At 37.3% G+C, this 17269-nt stretch overlaps 1 protein-coding gene across 2 annotated transcripts in view; it reads right to left on the bottom strand.

Annotated features, from left to right (window-relative positions):
- The window catches only part of LOC124781866 (alpha-(1,3)-fucosyltransferase 10-like), a 63171-nt gene extending 47943 nt beyond the window's left edge, over nucleotides 1–15228 (bottom strand). Inside the window, exons 1-4 of one of the 2 annotated variants that reach the window (XM_047253895.1) lie at nucleotides 14720–15225; nucleotides 14563–14641; nucleotides 9091–9218; nucleotides 1634–1856 (exon numbers count right to left, since the gene is read on the bottom strand). In XM_047253895.1, coding sequence (XP_047109851.1) covers nucleotides 1634–1856; nucleotides 9091–9218; nucleotides 14563–14641; nucleotides 14720–14803 — 514 coding nt within the window. In that variant the 5' untranslated portion in view covers nucleotides 14804–15225. Of the gene's footprint in view, nucleotides 1–1633; nucleotides 1857–9090; nucleotides 9219–14562; nucleotides 14642–14719 lie in introns of both variants that reach the window. The other variant, XM_047253896.1, reaches the window with a different exon arrangement.
- Nucleotides 15229–17269: the final 2041 nt, after the last annotated feature.

Below are 17269 nucleotides of genomic sequence, written 5' to 3'. Positions count from 1 at the left end.
CCTAAGGAAATGCAATCCGAAAACAAAGGAAGTAGGTTACAGTACGCTTGTTCGCCTACTGCTTGAATACTGCTCAGCAGTGTGGGATCCGTACCAGATAGGGTTGATAGAAGATATAGAGAAGATCCAACGGAGAGCAGCGCGCTTCGTTACAGGATCATTTAGTAATCGCGAAAGCGTTACGGAGATGATAGATAAACTCCAGTGGAAGACTCTGCAGGAGAGACGCTCAGTAGCTCGGTACGGGCTTTTGTCAAAGTTTCGAGAACATACCTTCACCGAAGAGTCAAGCAGTATATTGCTCCCTCCTACGTATATCTCGCGAAGAGACCATGAGGATAAAATCAGAGAGATTAGAGCCCACACAGAGGCATACCGACAATCCTTCTTTCCATGAACAATACGAGACTGGAATAGAAGGGAGAACCGATAGAGGTACTCAAGGTACCCTCCGCCACACACCGTCAGGTGGCTTGCGGAGTATGGATGTAGATGTAGATGTAGATGAAGGATTGGGAACTTTCTTTAAATGTTCAGAAATGTAAAACTGTGCACTTAGCAAAATGAAAAAACATAATATCCTATGACTATAATATCAATGAGACACTGCTGGTATCAGCCAACTCATACAAATGCCTGTATGTGGCACTTTGCAGGGATACAAAATGGAATGATCACATAGGCTCAGTCATGGATAAAGCAGGTGGTACACTCCAGTTTATTGGTAGAATACTGGAGAAGTGCAATCAGTCAACAAAGGAGCAGCTTACATATCACTTGTTCAACTGGTTCTAGAATATTGCTCAAGTGTGTGGAACCCATACCAAATAGGACTAACAGGGGATATTGAACACATGCAGAGAAGGGCGGCATGAATGGTCACTGGTTTGTTCAATCCATGGGAGAGTGTCACAGAGATACTAAAGGAGCTGAACTGCAGGGTTCTTCATGGCAGATGTAAACTATCACGAGAAAGTCTATTACTGAAGTTTCAGAAACCAGCTTTAAATGACGACTGTAGGAATATACTACAGTCCCCTATGTATTGTTCACATTGAGATAATGAGGATTACTGCATGCATAGAGGTATTCAAACAATCATTTTTCCCACAGACGGGAAGAAATCTTAGTAACTGGTACAATGGGACGTACCCTCGGCCATGCACCTCACAGTGGTTTGCAGAGTATTGATGTAGATGTATATTAACACATTTTCTCAAAACTGCTTCACTAAGTTAATGTGAAACTTGACTCTTTCAGTGTACCTAAAGTTTCTTCTTCATGATGGGATCTATGAAACACAATAAATTAATGAAAGAAACATGTCATTTCAATAATGTATTTTCTTTATAAATTTGGTAATGGAAAGTCCTTGGTATAATATAAAAAATGGAAGGTTTTTATTCAAACTGAAATTGGTCACGGAAGCCTCATTTATGTGCATATATGAAGCTCAGCAGTCAGTTACTTGGTAAGTTGTTGCCTTTAGTCCTTCCATTATTTATTTTCCTTATAGTCATTCATGTCATTCAATAACTATCTTCTCTTTACAATCAAAGTTAAAAAATCTAATACTGACATCAGTTACAGATATAACAAATTCATACAAGAAAATTATGACTTTATAACTTACCAGTCAAGACATCCAAATCTTTTAAGTACTGAAAAGTCAAAGGAAAGTGACTGTGCCTGCTAAATGTGGCAGTAATATTAAATAGTGAAAGTGCCTTTGAATGTGAAAAAGCAGGAATATTTTTTGGAGATTCTTCGTGAAATAAAGCCCAACTGTATTTCTCCCAATTACGTGGTAACGGAAGATCAAACATATCAAAACGGGAACCGTAGAAAACAAATGCCTGGAGAAAAAAACAACAAAAATAGTAATTAAAATTAAAGTAAATAAAGAATGAATACTAGGAATGGCAGGAATAGAAAAAGAATGTTCTAGATGCAAGCTGCTGAAAGAGAGATCACTAAGTGAGGACTGACAGACACCCAGTTTAAAAATTTTTAAAAATTTTCGAAAATAGCTTCATTAAGAGAAATGGAAAGATAGGAAACACAGTAAGCTAAGGCAGGAAGTACAGGTCCTGAAGGGAAAGGAAACGCCCTCCAATCTTTGTATTAAGACACACTTCATGCAAGTGAGCATTCGAAAGTCTGACATTACTGTTTTGCATTATATACAACTATGAACTGATCATTAACAATTTATTAAAATAAAAAATCATTAATCTGGATGACAGGACAAAGATTTGAACCTCACTCCTCCTAAATGAGAGACCCATCGCTTGACCACTGAGTCATTGGACTGTAAAAATGTGCATGATACATAGCTAATTTATGCAGGTAATGTTTACAGATAAGGTGTCCATGCATACCAATGAACTAACTTTTTTAAATATATATTATGAGCTTTTGAAGATGGTACATACTTTCTCTGTCATGAAAACCAGAAACCTCAGCCAGTGGCTGTGGTTGCTGTTTGCTTGAAGAGGGCAGTTTCAAGAATGAGTAATATTCTAATATTATCCAGTTTAAGGATTGGAGGTAGCAATAGGGTACTTTTTTAAATGCAATATAAACTTCACTGAACTAAAAACTAAGGAGGAACAAATGCAAATATTAACATTAATAAAAGAAAAAATAGGAGTCAAACCTTTCCATCTATTTTTGAACTATTAGCCAAGATTCTCACCTGCATTCATGTTGCATTTATTTGTTTGTTTATTTATTTATTCATTTATTTCAGACATTGTCATGGCTTTCGTTCACAGATATATATTGAGATACAAGGCTGTACTAATTAACTTATTAGTAAAAAACAAATGCATACATTACATAAAAATAAAGATCATAAATTATCAGTTTCTTTTTTTATTAAAAACTGATTACACATTATCCTGTGTAGAGTTGCTAGCCTCCCAGCAGATGCCTCTGGAGGTGGCAGACAGAGAATGTCTGCCAAATGTGGTAGGTATGAGGGATAACAAATACCCTAGCTGGACCAAACCTAGCAGTGTTACCTTGAAGTTTTAGATTGGTTCATCAAATGTGATAGGAAAAAAACCTTGAGAATAAATTAAATCAGTCCTCCAGATTGGAGGACATAAATAATGAAATTCTAAAAAGCTTAACAATATGATTGGAAAAAGAAAACTTTTGGGTGACAGACTGACAACGGAGAAAGGAAACTGACATCTGAATGTTGAAATGTGCAAGATATTTCTGCTAAACTGAATGTGTTACCCATAGAATTTGACAAATTCAAAATGGATGCTTTGGTAGTTACAAACACATTTTGAGTCCAATATCCAAAGCTGTACAGGCCAGAGCAGGAGTACCCATTATGATACAAGAAAATACGGAAGAAAATAATCACAAACTGGGAATTTATCAGCAAAAATACTATTCTTGCTGAAGTGAAACCATTTGCCAGGGAAAATGTGATTATTGGAGTATATGCATCCATGAAGAGTACAAATGACCAGGAGAAATATGCTTTGTGGACAACTCTCTGAAAGATCATGGAAAAATTCCAGGAAGGAAGAAAATAATTATGAGAGACATGAATGCAAGAGTAGAAATCAGGGACTCGTACGATAGCAGGAAAATGCAGAGAAGCAGTACTAATCATGATGGAGAACAACTGATTGAAATTTATCAGGTATTTGATCTAAAACCCAACAACACATTAACACAAAAATATTCATAAACATTCTTGGCAATAGAATGGCAGGTAACCAAATAACAGATCTACAATAAGACTACATCGTAATTAGACAAAAAAGTACCTTCAGTGTGGCTGATGAAGGGCTTATACAGGAGCCCAATGTTAATCTGACCAATACTTAATAAAAAATGAAACTTTCTGGCTGTTGAAAACACTAAGGAAAAATAATAATGCTGCTATAAAAATGAAGCATACTGGAAGGATGAAAATAAACATTATAACAATAACTTCCAAGATGAATGTATAGGAACTTTATTTGCTACCAGAATAGGGAGGATATTGGATGAATCATTTGAAGGAAGTTCTGAAGAAATTTACGAATATATAAGATCAATATTAAAACACAGAGGAGTTTTAGTGCCAGCTGGACATACAGGAAAATAACCACAATCGGAAAGCAGAATGGTGATCAAAAAGAGATAAAGACAGCAATGACAGAAAAGCAGAATGCAGTAGCTGAATGATAAATCATAAGAAACCAGGGTAGTCTATAAGGAAAACAAGAATTAAATGGAAGAAATAAGGATAGCAAAGAATGAGACATGGGAAGAAACATGCATCAATGTCAATAGTTTGTTACAATTTGGGAGAGCAAAAGAAGTGTTGACATTATTAGAAGGACTGACTAGGGAACCTTCTGATCTCAGAAATTCAGTTCGCGATGAGGCTTTGCAGTTTACTAGTATGCCTCAAGGATGTCCACTCATGTAAGTCTTAAAGTGTACTATCCAGGGAGGGAGGGGGGAAGTCTCTTAAGTTTTAAACATAACTCATATACACCTCATATATGGACATAAATAGTTAGGCAGCAGATAAGTGAAGTAGCCCAGCCAGTAGTGTGCTGGATAGCCATGCAGCTGTTGTCTGTGGAGTCCTACCTACCTGCAGATACGGTTTCATTTTGTTTTAACCGTTTTAAAATTATAACAACGGTTGTTAGTGACCTAAAGTATTATCAATTAAATCATAAATAATTTTATTTTGTTTATGAATGGCTGTCACAACTACTTAAAAAGTGATTTACACTCATCAATATTTCCTTTTTAAAAAGTTGAATAATTTTAAATGTATTTTTAATGCAAGAGTAGGTTTAATAATGAATCGGAAAATAGGAATGCGGGTAAGCTACTATAAACAGCATAGTGAATGCATTATTGTGGCCAAGATAGATACGAAGCCCACACCTACTACAGTAGTACAAGTTTATATGCCAACTGGCTCTGCAGATGACGAAGAAATTGAAAAAATGTATGATGAAATAAAAGAAATTATTCAGATAGTGAAAGGTGACGAAAATTTAATAGTCATGAGTGACTGGAATTAGGTAGTAGGAAAAGGGAGAGAAGGAAACTTAGTAGGAGAATATGGATTGAGGCTAAGAAATTAAAGAGGAAGCCATATGGCAGAATTTTGCACAGAGCATAACTTAATCATAGCTAACACTTGGTTCAAGAATCATAAAAGAAGGCTGTATACACGGAAGAAGCCTGGAGATACTGACAGGTTTCAGATAGATTATATAATGGTAAGACAGAGGTATAGGAACCAGGTTTTAAATTGTAAGACATTTCCAGGGGTAGATGTGGACTCCGACCACAATCGATTGGTTATGAACTGTAGTTTAAAACTGAAGAAACTGCAAAAAGGCAGGAATTTAAGAAGATGGGACCTGGATAAACTGACTAAACCACAGGTTGTACAGAGTTTCAGGGAGAGCATAAGGGAACAATTGACAGGAATGGGGGAAAGAAATACAGTAGAAGAAGAATGGGTAGCTTCGAGGGATGAGATAGTGAAGGCAGCAGAGGATCAAGTAGGTAAAAAGACAAGGGCTAGTAGAAATCCTTGGGTAACAGAATAGATATTGAATTTAATTGATGAAAGGAGAAAATATAAAGATGCAGTAAATGAAGCAGGCAAAAAGTAATACAAATGTCTCAAAAATGAGATTGACAGGAAGTGAAAAATGGCTAAGCAGGGATGGCTAGAGGATAAATGTAAGGATGTAGAAGTATATATCACTAGCGGAAGATAGATATTGTCTACAGGAAAATTAAAGTGACCTTTGGAGAAAAGAGAACCACCTGTATGAATATTAAGAACTCAGATGGAAACCGAGTTATAAGCAAAGAAGGGAAAGCAGAAAGGTGGAAGGAGTATATAGAGGGACTATACAAAGGTGATGTACTTGAGGACAATATTATGGAAAGGGAAGAGGATGTAGATGAAGATGAAATGGGAGATATGATACTGCGTGAAGAGTTTGACAGAGCACTGAAAGATCTAAGTCGAAACAGGGCCCCGGGAGTAGATAACATTCCATTAGAACTATTGACAGCCTTGGGAGAGCCAGTCCTGATAAAATTGTACCATCTGGTGAGTAAGATGTATGAGACAGGCAAAATACCTGCAGCCTTCAAGAAGAATGCAATAATTCCATTCCCATAGAAAGCAAGTATTGACAGGTGTGAAAATTGCTGAACTATCAGTTTAATAAGTCACGGCTGCAATATACTAACATGAATTCTTCACAGACGAATGGAAAAACTGGTTGAAGCCAGCCTTGGGGAAGAGCAGTTTGGATTCTGTAGAAATGTTGGAACACATGAAGCGATCCTGACCCTACGACATATCTTAGAAGCTAGATTAACGAAGGGCAAACCTATGTTTCTAGCATTTGTAGACTTAGAGACAGCTTTTGACAATGTTGACTGGAATACTCTCTTTCAAATTCTGAAGGTGGCAGGGGTAAAATACAGGGAGCGAAAGGCTATTTACAATTTGTACAGAAACCAGATGGCAATTATAAGAGCCGAGGGACTTGAAAGGGAAGCAGTGGTTGAAGGAAGTGAGACAGGTTTGTAGTCTCTCCCCAATGTTATTCAATCTGTATATTGAGCAAGCAGTGAAGGAAACAAAAGAAAAATTCGGAGTAGGTATTAAAATCCATGGAGAAGAAATAAAAACGTTGAGGTTCACCGATGACATTGTAATTCTGTCACAGACAGCAAAGGAAGTGGAAGAGCAGTTGAACGGAATGGATAGTGTCTTGAAAGGAGGATATAAGACGAACATCAACAAAAGCAAAACGAGGATAATGGAATGTAGTCGAATTAAGTCGAGTGATGCTGAGGGAATTAGATTAGGAAATGAGACACTTAAAGTAGTAAAGGAGTTTTGCTATTTGGGGAGCAAAATAACTGATGATGGTTGAAGTAGAGAAGATATACAATGTAGACTGGCAATGGCAAGGAAAGCGTTTCTGAAGAAGAGAAATTTTTTAACATTGAGTATAGATTTAAGTGTCAGGAAGTCATTTCTAAAAGTATTTGTATGGAGTGTAGCCATGTATGGAAGTGAAACATGGACGATAAATAGTTTGGACAGGAAGAGAATAGAAGCTTTCGAAATGTGGTGCTACAGAAGAATGCTGAAGATTAGATGGGTAGATCACATAACTAATGAGGAAATATTGAATAGGATTGGGGAGAAGAGAAGTTTGTAGCACAACTTGACCAGAAGAAGGGATCAGTTGGTAGGACATGTTCTGAGGCATCAAGGGATCACCAATTTAGTATTGGAGGGCAGCGTGGAGGGTAAAAATCGTAGAGGGAGACCAAGAGATGAATACACTAAGCAGATTCAGAAGGATGTAGGTTGCAGTAGGTACTGGGAGATGAAGAAGCTTGCACAGGATAGAGTAGCATGGAGAGCTGCATCAAACCAGTCTCAGGACTGAAGATCACAACAATAACAATTTTTAATGGAGGTAAATTAATTACCACTGTCACAAAATTCTGGGTGTAGTTTCAATTACATAAATTTTTTACACTATCATGTTCATTTGCCAATTTTGTATTTTATAGGCAAGCACCAGAATAATAATTGTCATAAAAACAATGGAAAAACATATTTTGGCACATTGGGGATGGGTCTACATGAGATATGCAGTTTTCTCAGGTGGTTACCTGTATGTCCTCCTCTGTTATGGTTTGTGAGAATGTGCTCAGTTCATGTCTGCATATCTATTGTTAATTCTTGTAGGTCTGGAGTTTATGTGGTTATTGTTATAACATTAGTGAGTTGTCATGATGTGAATAACTAATGCTAGTTTTTAATGAGACTCCATTGATGTATCCAACAAACAAAACTTCCTTTAGACACTGATTTTTTCCTCCCAGTAAGTCCTCTCAATAAATTCTTCAATGGTGCTTCAAGGTGACATCTAGAGGGATGATATAGTCGGGCTGTTTTTCCTTAGCTGCAACCGCAATTACCATTTCAGTACTCAAGATTGTTGAACCATTTCACTCTATCACATGCTGTATCATTTGTGCTATAAATGCCTACTGCACCAAATTTCAGCATTTTTCTACAGAACAAATTTATGAGTTTGTAGTTACTTAGCTTGGAGCCATATGCTTCATCTTCCTTGCAACCCAATTTACTCACTATGAGGAAATGTGGTTTAGTTTCATTTAGGTATATGCCCAAGAGCCTTGTTTTATTTGCTATATACTGAACTTTCTGGTAATTTATTTTAACTTCATTTCCTAGAGTTTCACAATCACCTGCACGAGTCAATTTGCTACGCTGTATTCTAAAAAAGCATCCCTACTGTCTGTGTTATAAAAACTACTGTTATGAAATAAATAGAAGCAAAATACCTAATTCTTCTTTTTGTGTGTATGTGTGTATGTATCCTTGAATGGCATGACATGGGGATGTTATGTGATCCAACTTTCAAAATCCCTTCTGAAGTTCTTAATGCCATATTCCATTCTGAGAGAGAGGTGGAGCTCCACTAATATTCTAATCTGCATCCGTTAATTTTTTTTAAATAAGAGAGATAACTCAATAATACACATAAATTACGAATACAGTGAACAGCTAACATTTATTGTAGAAACAGAACAAAAAATAAAAGAATCTCATCTACTGATGTCTCAGTTTATTATTTATTACTGATAATGAGTAAACCTGTGTGTTTTTATACGGCAGGGACAACTTACAGCATATTCTATTATGCAGACAAGTGTGAGCACAACTACAATATAGTGTACTACAACATAGGATAGCATGTTTATTGTGAGACACAAACCTGACATGGAAAGAAACGATGCAGCTTTTATTATGCTGAAAATTATGTGAGACAGAAAGAAACTAACTTTGTATACACAAGTTCGACAGTACTTATGAATACACTCATAAATTTTGACAAAAATTCTTATATACTCAGTATGAATATGCTATGAACAAATGCAAAGACAGTACATACATGAAACTACTACACGGGGCATGAAGAAACTTCAAGGATGACAAACCCAATAAATGAGTCAAAACAAAACAACATATACCTTTGTTAATGGATGGTTCTGAAACCTCCTGTCTTGTGTGAAGAAGCATCGTTTGTTTCCACACTGTTTAACAGATCCTAAGTCTCCGGTGAATGGTGTCCACCAGAGTACAATCGGATCTTTAACATCTGAAATTAATATTTGCACTTCTCAGTTATTGACAGTATGAATACACTATACTGTGGGGTCAACTTAGAATCAGGTAAGAAAAACAAAAGCATTAAAAAGGACACTGAACAGAAATAAATCTGACTTCATGTTCATTCGTTAATGTATTACAGCGATGAATCTGGGAAAAAAAAGGTAATAGCATACAAAAGCCTTCTTTTCCCTTTCATGTAATGTCTGTGAATGCAGTAGCTTAAGAATGTTACGTGATTCAATTTTCAAAATGTTGTCGCTATCACCCTGGGAGGTCTGAGTGACCTACCCTCACCCCTCCCCACCTCACCTCACCTCCTCCCTTTCAAGCTTCCACAATGTCTCCCGCTTTCCACCCTGAGAAACAAACTTAACACTTCCAAATACTAGGAACAGATTTTTCACTTTTCAATATGTCTAATCAGTACTAAGAATTTGCTTCCTTGAGGTAAATAGCAGCCAGCCATTCCACCTCTTCAGTGTAATTTTATAGCTCGTTTATTCATTTACATATCATGTTCTGTAAGCCCATCACGAAAAAGAGCCTTCAAGAATGTGGAACAAGTCAAGTTATACATTAAGAGCCAGACACAGTCACTGTAGGCTACTTCTGTAAAGATACAAACGATCTATTACAACAAGTGCTAATCTGCTCAGACAGACAATTACGTGACTTTTTTACAAAAAGTAGCTTCTTTTGAAAAAAACCCATTGCTCTTTATTTTACACTGATCAGCTGCTGTTTTTTATCTAACACTTAATATTAAGCATATACCTAACTGTCCTAATTTATCATAACGTTATCAGCTGTCCGTACCTGGGATTGTTATGTTGCTTTTATGACCATTAAACTCCTGAGGCCAAATATTCTGGCAAATTATGGACGAACTGGTTAATAAGGCATTCTTATTTGTAAGTCCAAAGATTTTGGGATTTGCAGTTTCCTCACTTAACACTTCCTTCTTTTCTTGTTCCAGTCATGAGCGATTTTCAGGAAGAACGATTGCTCGTAAGTCTCTAAGTGAGCTCTGATCTCTCTAATTTTACCTTTATGATATTCCCACGAGATACACACAATAAGAAGCAATACACTTTTCGACCTTTCTGCAAATTTATGCTATTGGAACTTTGGCGTAAAGCAAAATGTGATGCAGCACAACTCTCTTGCAGCACCTCCCACTTTCACTGGCCGAGCATTTTGTGGTGCTGTTGCATTTGCTAAAGTAACCCGTGACAAATAGTGCTGTTTTTCTCTGCATTTTCTCTATTTCCTCTATTATTCCTATGCTACTTGCCGATGATGGAAAAGAAGGCAAGACAGATGATCAGAGTAGGTTATGGGAAATGTTACGGGAAGAATGTATAAACAATAAACTTGTGTACCCCTTTGCACAAGAAAAAAATTACATAAATAATTTTAGGATTGAAAAAGAAAAATCTCCAGGACCGGACAGGATTCCTGCCCAAGTAGACAAACCTTATATTATCAATTAGATAGTTACTCTCTTGCAAGGAAGGGTCCCTGCTTTGTGGAAAAACACTGAAGTGGTAATAATTAGTAAAAGGCAAGAAAAGGATCAAATTATACTCAAATCCTACAGACCAGTTGTCTTTTGAACATTCTCAGCAAGATATGAAAAACTATTGTGCAAATAACAACAAGATCAAAGACTGCTACACAGTGTGAGCCCTCGCCAGTATGGGTTTAGAGAAGGCAAGCCAACTGAAGGCACAATTAATAAGGTGATCTCGCTAGCGACAGATATTCATTCTACGTACGCTCCAGCAATGATGACTGATATTGCTGGCACTTTCGATAACCTATGGTGGCTGTATTTCTTTGGTCACCTTACGGATTTGGAGTGACCAGAAGCACTGTATAACTGCCTGAAAGATTATTGCCACACACCACATGCTGCTTTAACATGCCCAGGAAAGAAAATAATGAAGACAATAACGAAATGTTGTCTGCAGGGGTCAGGGTGTGGTCTGAAGTTTTGGGATGTAGCACTGGGGCCCTTATTACACAAGTTATATGAAGTGGAAACATATGGGGACTGGTGGCATTTGCAGATGACGTGCTGTTCATTGGAAGTGGTAACCCCAGAAGAATTACAGAAGACAAATGTAATGCAGCCCTCCACAACCTTGAGGGCTGATGTCTAAGTGTTAACTTTTCACTAGCACCTCACAAAACCAGATACCTCCTGCTGAATGGGAACCTAATAAGAAACCCTAACATAAAACTAAATGATTTAACAATTAGGAGGAATGCAGTAATGAGATATACTGGGGTATTTCTGGACAAAAATTGTAACTTTGCACATCATGTACAGGAAGCAGATAGGAAAGGTACAAATCTGATGAATAAAATTACAACCATTGTAAATAGGTAATTTCAGCTTCCCTTGAAGACAACCATACCACCAGTCTATATTAGCAACAGTCTTAGGATATGGTGCAAGCATTTTGGCTCACAGACTGCAGTTAGTGAAGCCAGCCTCAGTAGTGAGAACAGTTGATTTGTTAGTAATTCTAGGAATATGACCATTGGACTTGGAAGTTAGGAGAAAGGGAGCCTTCTACTGGTTAAAGAAAGGTAATCAAATGGAGGTATGAAGGATGCTTGGAACTGAGGTCAATTTGAAAAAGGCAATGAGAGATGCATATTTTTCTCCCCAACATTAGGGAGAGATTCAAAATGAGATTTCTTAGCCCTTTGAGTGGGTTAATACATTACCTGACTGACCACAGCTCTTATGCCACATATCTGTACAAAACCAGAACACAGATGAATTATAGCTGTGCCTGCAGTAGTATGTGTTGTGACTCGCCGATCATTCAAAGCGCCGCCACGCAATTACGCGCGTCCTCTATGTGCGGCGCTGTCTGCCAGCCGTGCAGCAGCTGCGCCACCTAAGCGGCCAGCCGAGCAGCGGCCGCTAGACTGGGACTCAGTGCTCATTCGAATCCTAACGTGTACACATGTCTTGCTTGTCAACTTACTCTGTGACTTATATGTGTTGTGTCGTTCTGAAATATGTGTGTTAAACTTGACGTTGTAACAGTATGGACACACCAGAACACACATTGTGGGACCGCACACTATGAAGATGCAGCAGGTAATGGATGTCAGATATTAAGGATATTCTATCCCAAAGCAGCGATAAGGAGTTAGTCAATCTGGCGCACCTTTGACGACACTGCAGCCGGAATATCCAAGAAGACCAAAGAAGATTTCACAAGGGATTCAACCGTAAGTCATCACACTGCCACCCAGGGTAAACAACACACTCTCCACATGGAGAGAAGGTAACCGAGGTTGGCAACCACTGAATGAAACCCTGTCCCAAGAACCTACATTGCGCTGGTGCCAATGATCATGCAAGTGTGGACTTTTTAAGAAGTAAAAGTGATGGGTGGAACTACTTGCAGTAGTGGAAGTACATTCAGAAAAGTCCATGCTTCTATGGCCTTAATTAGCGTGAAAAGTTTACATGTTACAATTAGTGAATTATGTAAAAATTTGATTACAGAAAGAAAAAAATCTGAGCAGGCCTTACAGCAAAGCAGCACACAATAAGCTTGTCATTACTGTGTACTTTATTCTTAAATGATAAAGAAAAAACTTTCTGTTTCTAAATAAACTATTTCCTTATGTGACCCTGTACATGACTGATTCTTGTATAAAACTTAACTTCATACTTAACTTCGACAAAGTGAAGTGCGTGAAAAAATACTGAAAGGGAAATAAAGATTCTGATTCATTCAATGCATTTTTTAAATTCCACACATTTTGTATTCACAAAATAAAAAACTAGATACAAACATTTCAACTAAAGTAAATCGTATAAAGAAAAATAAATGTTCTTTTGAGGTAGGAAAGTTAGAAGAAATGTATGCAGTAGGAGCCTACACAGTCCCACTTGCAGAGTAGAATTTCTTTAATATAACAACTGATAAAAGTTGTCAAGCATCCAGTTTCAAACATCTGAATCTGGTCATTGAAATAAATTCTATTGCGCAACAGAGACTGTATAGGGCTACTACAGATAGATATGGGCTACTGTAAACTGGCAACGGTCTGTAACACGAGCTCTTTTATTATATGGGGAAACTGGACATCCCTCCTGAAGGTTTCAGCATACTGTTAGGCATTCTGTTGCAAAAATCTTTAACAAGCTACTACCAAACCTAGGAATTGGAACTCTCAAGAAATAAAAAAGAACAAAGACCTCTATCTTATTAGATGCTCCATTCTTACAGCAAACTGGCAATACTGAACTGCAAAAATCAGTAATCAGCCACACTTTTTGATGAATGCTTTATTTTTACAAATTCCACATTATTCTGGTTGGTCTTATAACAGAATATCCACAATTTTCTTGTTTAGGAAAGCTTTTACATTATATATAGGATCTTTACACTTTACTTACTTGAGAAATGGGTATTATTTATGCTTTACAATATCCACCAAAAGGTGTGGCCGGTTGCAGTTTTTTTCTCCTCAATGATATTTATGAAAACAACCATGGTGTTCTTAGCTCATTATGGATAAAATAATAAAATTGGTAATGATTTTTCTTTGACAATTACCAATACAGTCAACTGATCTAAACATTAAACAAGTCTATCGAGGAGCTTAGTTGTATGTTTAGTACACTTAGTGTGTTACATGTAAACAACACATGGTACCATGCTAAGTAGTCTCTGCTACCCACTTCAGACTAGTTTGCAGAATATTTACTATGGTGCATGTAGTGCTTTAACAAGTTTAAAAGTCTTTGTCAATGTGAATTGGCCATTTTGGTTGTGATGCAGGAAATCCTCTAGTACAGACTTGAAGAACAGCTTACTTAAAAATAATCAATTCTAAGTGAAACTGCCATCACCTTTCCTCACTATATTGCAAAAGCAACTGTTATCAATACATCCATAATTCATGTTACTCATCTGATAAGGCAGATCATGATGTTAACAGTTCTTTTTCCTTGAACTGCAATCAAAATTCATTTTTACGAGATATATTTGAAAACATGTTTCAGTAATCAGATCTATGTACAGTTGTCTGTCCAATGAAAGAATATAATTAAAGAGATAAACATATTCTATGTAAATGGAAACTTGACTAATTATACAACAGTGTTTAGGTTGTGAGCTAAAGACTGTCATGAGGCAACATCTGTCATCTGGAGGGCGAATGAAAGGAAATACATACAGGGCTGCGATCTATTTCTGCTGCTGACTTTGACTTGGGAGCAATCGGATTTAATTCGAAAGTTGCATGACGTTTAGAAAAGAATATACTATTATTTCATGAACACATCCTACCATGCAGACTGATGCTGGGTACGCTGTTGTCCAATTGAACATATTCTTTCTCAGTGGACTTCCGCACGTCGTGAAAACCCTAGGCAAAAACCACAAGATCACTCTCTGCAAGAAATTACACGCAGAATGCGACATGGAATTAAGTAGGGTGACGCACCACCAAGAATAACTGTAAAGCTGTTAAAAATATTAGTAGTATACAACAAAGATAGAAAATCACAGCGAATTTTAACCGGATCATCACTAACTACTGGAACGATAAACGCTCCTTATTTTCATTTACTGCCCATTGCTTAACAAATGTCTTCTGTCAGCTCCAGGGCGCGTCTACATTAAACTGGCCTGACGTACAATCTTCTCTGAGAAACCCATTAGAAGTTATCAACAGGATATGACAATTCATATCCACGTTTGCTTCGAACTTCTGCTTCCTTAAGGACTCGTAACTGAGTTTACGACGTTGTAAACAACGCCCTCTTAAAAAAAGAGTCTAGTTCGCTGTCGCAAGCCTCTCCTTTAATACGCGTATTGCCACTGCAAACAACGAGACTACGGCAAGGAAGCAACAGGAATGTAGTTTCTCCTGCACATAACTCTTTAAAAACTTGTCTAATAAAATAAAATGCCCATCCTCATGATCACTTGTTGGCTACACTGGATAGATCGTCAGACATTTCACTCTTACGCTGCAAAACAAGGACATGTGACATTTGTCGTCTGCATAGTTTGCGGAGAACAGTTGGCTTGTTCGTTATGGATTGGGACGCTTGTAAAAAAACATTAGCGTAGCGATGAAATCGGTAGAAAGATATGAAGAAAACAGTAAACCAAGCACAAAGATACAGAAATGATACGTAAAACAGACTTCAGTCTTCCAATAAAGGATTGGGATAATTACAGTGATGGAAGTGGCAGGTGTGACAAGACAACACGCGAAACTATACTTACGCAAACACTTTCTGTGAAAACTATTTTGTACATATAGTTCGGAAGCCCACTCATAACGGTAATATATTGGATGTATTGGCGGCAAATACACTTACCTCTTTGAGGATGTCCACATTGAAATAAGTACCTGTGACTACGATACAGTTGCAGAAACAATGATTATCAACACAATACAAAGGGAAACGAAAACAAGATTTACATGTACCGTAAACTAGATAAGGAGGCTGCAGTGACATGTATCTAGGACGAACGTTAATCATTTAGCTGTGGGCTATATGAGACTCATGTTTACCAGAATGGTTGAATAAGCGCTGGATAGCAAGACTTGTAGCTAGTGGAACGGTTGTTGACGAGGAAGACCATACATGCTGTACAGTCTCTGTGGTAAAGAATCGCGTAATGAAACAGCTACTACTTCACAATAGATGCAGAACCAAGCACAGGGCTGTAGAGAGGTGTTAACAGAAACTTGTCAACTGAAAGATCTCGCAAAAATTAAAGAAATTCTGGTCATATATTAGGACTGACAGCTGCACAAAAGTTGGTGCCATGACACGGGAACCCGAAACTTAGGGTAACAAAGCAAGAGTAGAAATGCTGGGCTCCATTTTCAAATCTTTATTTACAAGAGAAGATCTAGGAGTAATGACACAGTTTAATTTTCACACTACTGCAAAGATGTATGATTTAGATAGTAGTGTATGTGGCATCAATAATATGGGCCTAAGTATCAACACCAAAAAGACAAAATTGATGAGTCACTCACAATTCAAACGAATATTACAATGTGGAACTAATGCATAAGAGTCAACCCACAGAAAGGGAGAGTAGATTCTACTACTTACAGATGTGGTTATGCGAAAATTGGTCATCCAACATGGAAATCAGATATAAAACAGAGAAAGCCCACAGAACATTCATGAAATTTAACAAAATTTTTACAAGCACTGACACTGAGCTTAATCTTAGAATTAGATTCATGAAGAGCTATGTATGGTCATTGCTTTTGTATGGCACAGAAAGCTGGATGCTGAAAAATGCTTTTGTATGGCATGGAAAGCTGGATGCTGAAAGTAAACACTATGAACAAGTTGGAAGCATTTGAGATGTGGTGATATTGAAGAACTCTTTAAATTACATGGACAGGAACCCTTTAAATTCCATGGACAGCAAGGAAAACAAATGAAGAGATCTTGAGAATAGTAAAAAAAACTAAGAACTGCTAACAATAATCACACATAAGGAAACAGGTTATTTAGGTCATGTGACACGAAACGAAAGGTATCGCTTTGTGCAACTAATAACTGAGGGGAAGACTGAAGGCAAGAGAGAAATTGGTAGGAAGAAGATGCCATGGCTCCACGACGTCAGACAGTGGACAGGAATAAGAAATGTGAGGGACGTGATCAAGATTGGGCAAATGTGATCACAAACATCCATTAATGGATATGCAACACAAGAAGAAGAAGCATCAAGAAACAAAATAAGTCACCAAAATTGGATGAAATCCCCCACAATTTGTGGCTGAACTAGCCTCTTTGTTAATCATAATATACACTCGATCCCTCACATAAAAAACAGTGCTCGTTGGGTAAAGAAGGCACAGGCCACATACAACTATTTGATTAGTAGCATAACTGATCCACAAAACTGCTTTATGTGCAATATTATTGATGTCTATCTGTCATAGAATCTTATAACATATCCTGATCTCAAATATAATGACTTACCCCAAACAGAATTAGTTCTTCCACAACAG

Source organism: Schistocerca piceifrons, chromosome 1 (genome assembly GCF_021461385.2).
Source record: "Schistocerca piceifrons isolate TAMUIC-IGC-003096 chromosome 1, iqSchPice1.1, whole genome shotgun sequence".
NCBI lineage: Eukaryota > Metazoa > Arthropoda > Insecta > Orthoptera > Acrididae > Schistocerca > Schistocerca piceifrons.
The sequence above is the reverse complement of the archived record's forward strand: the minus strand, read 5'-3'. Positions and strand labels throughout refer to the sequence as shown.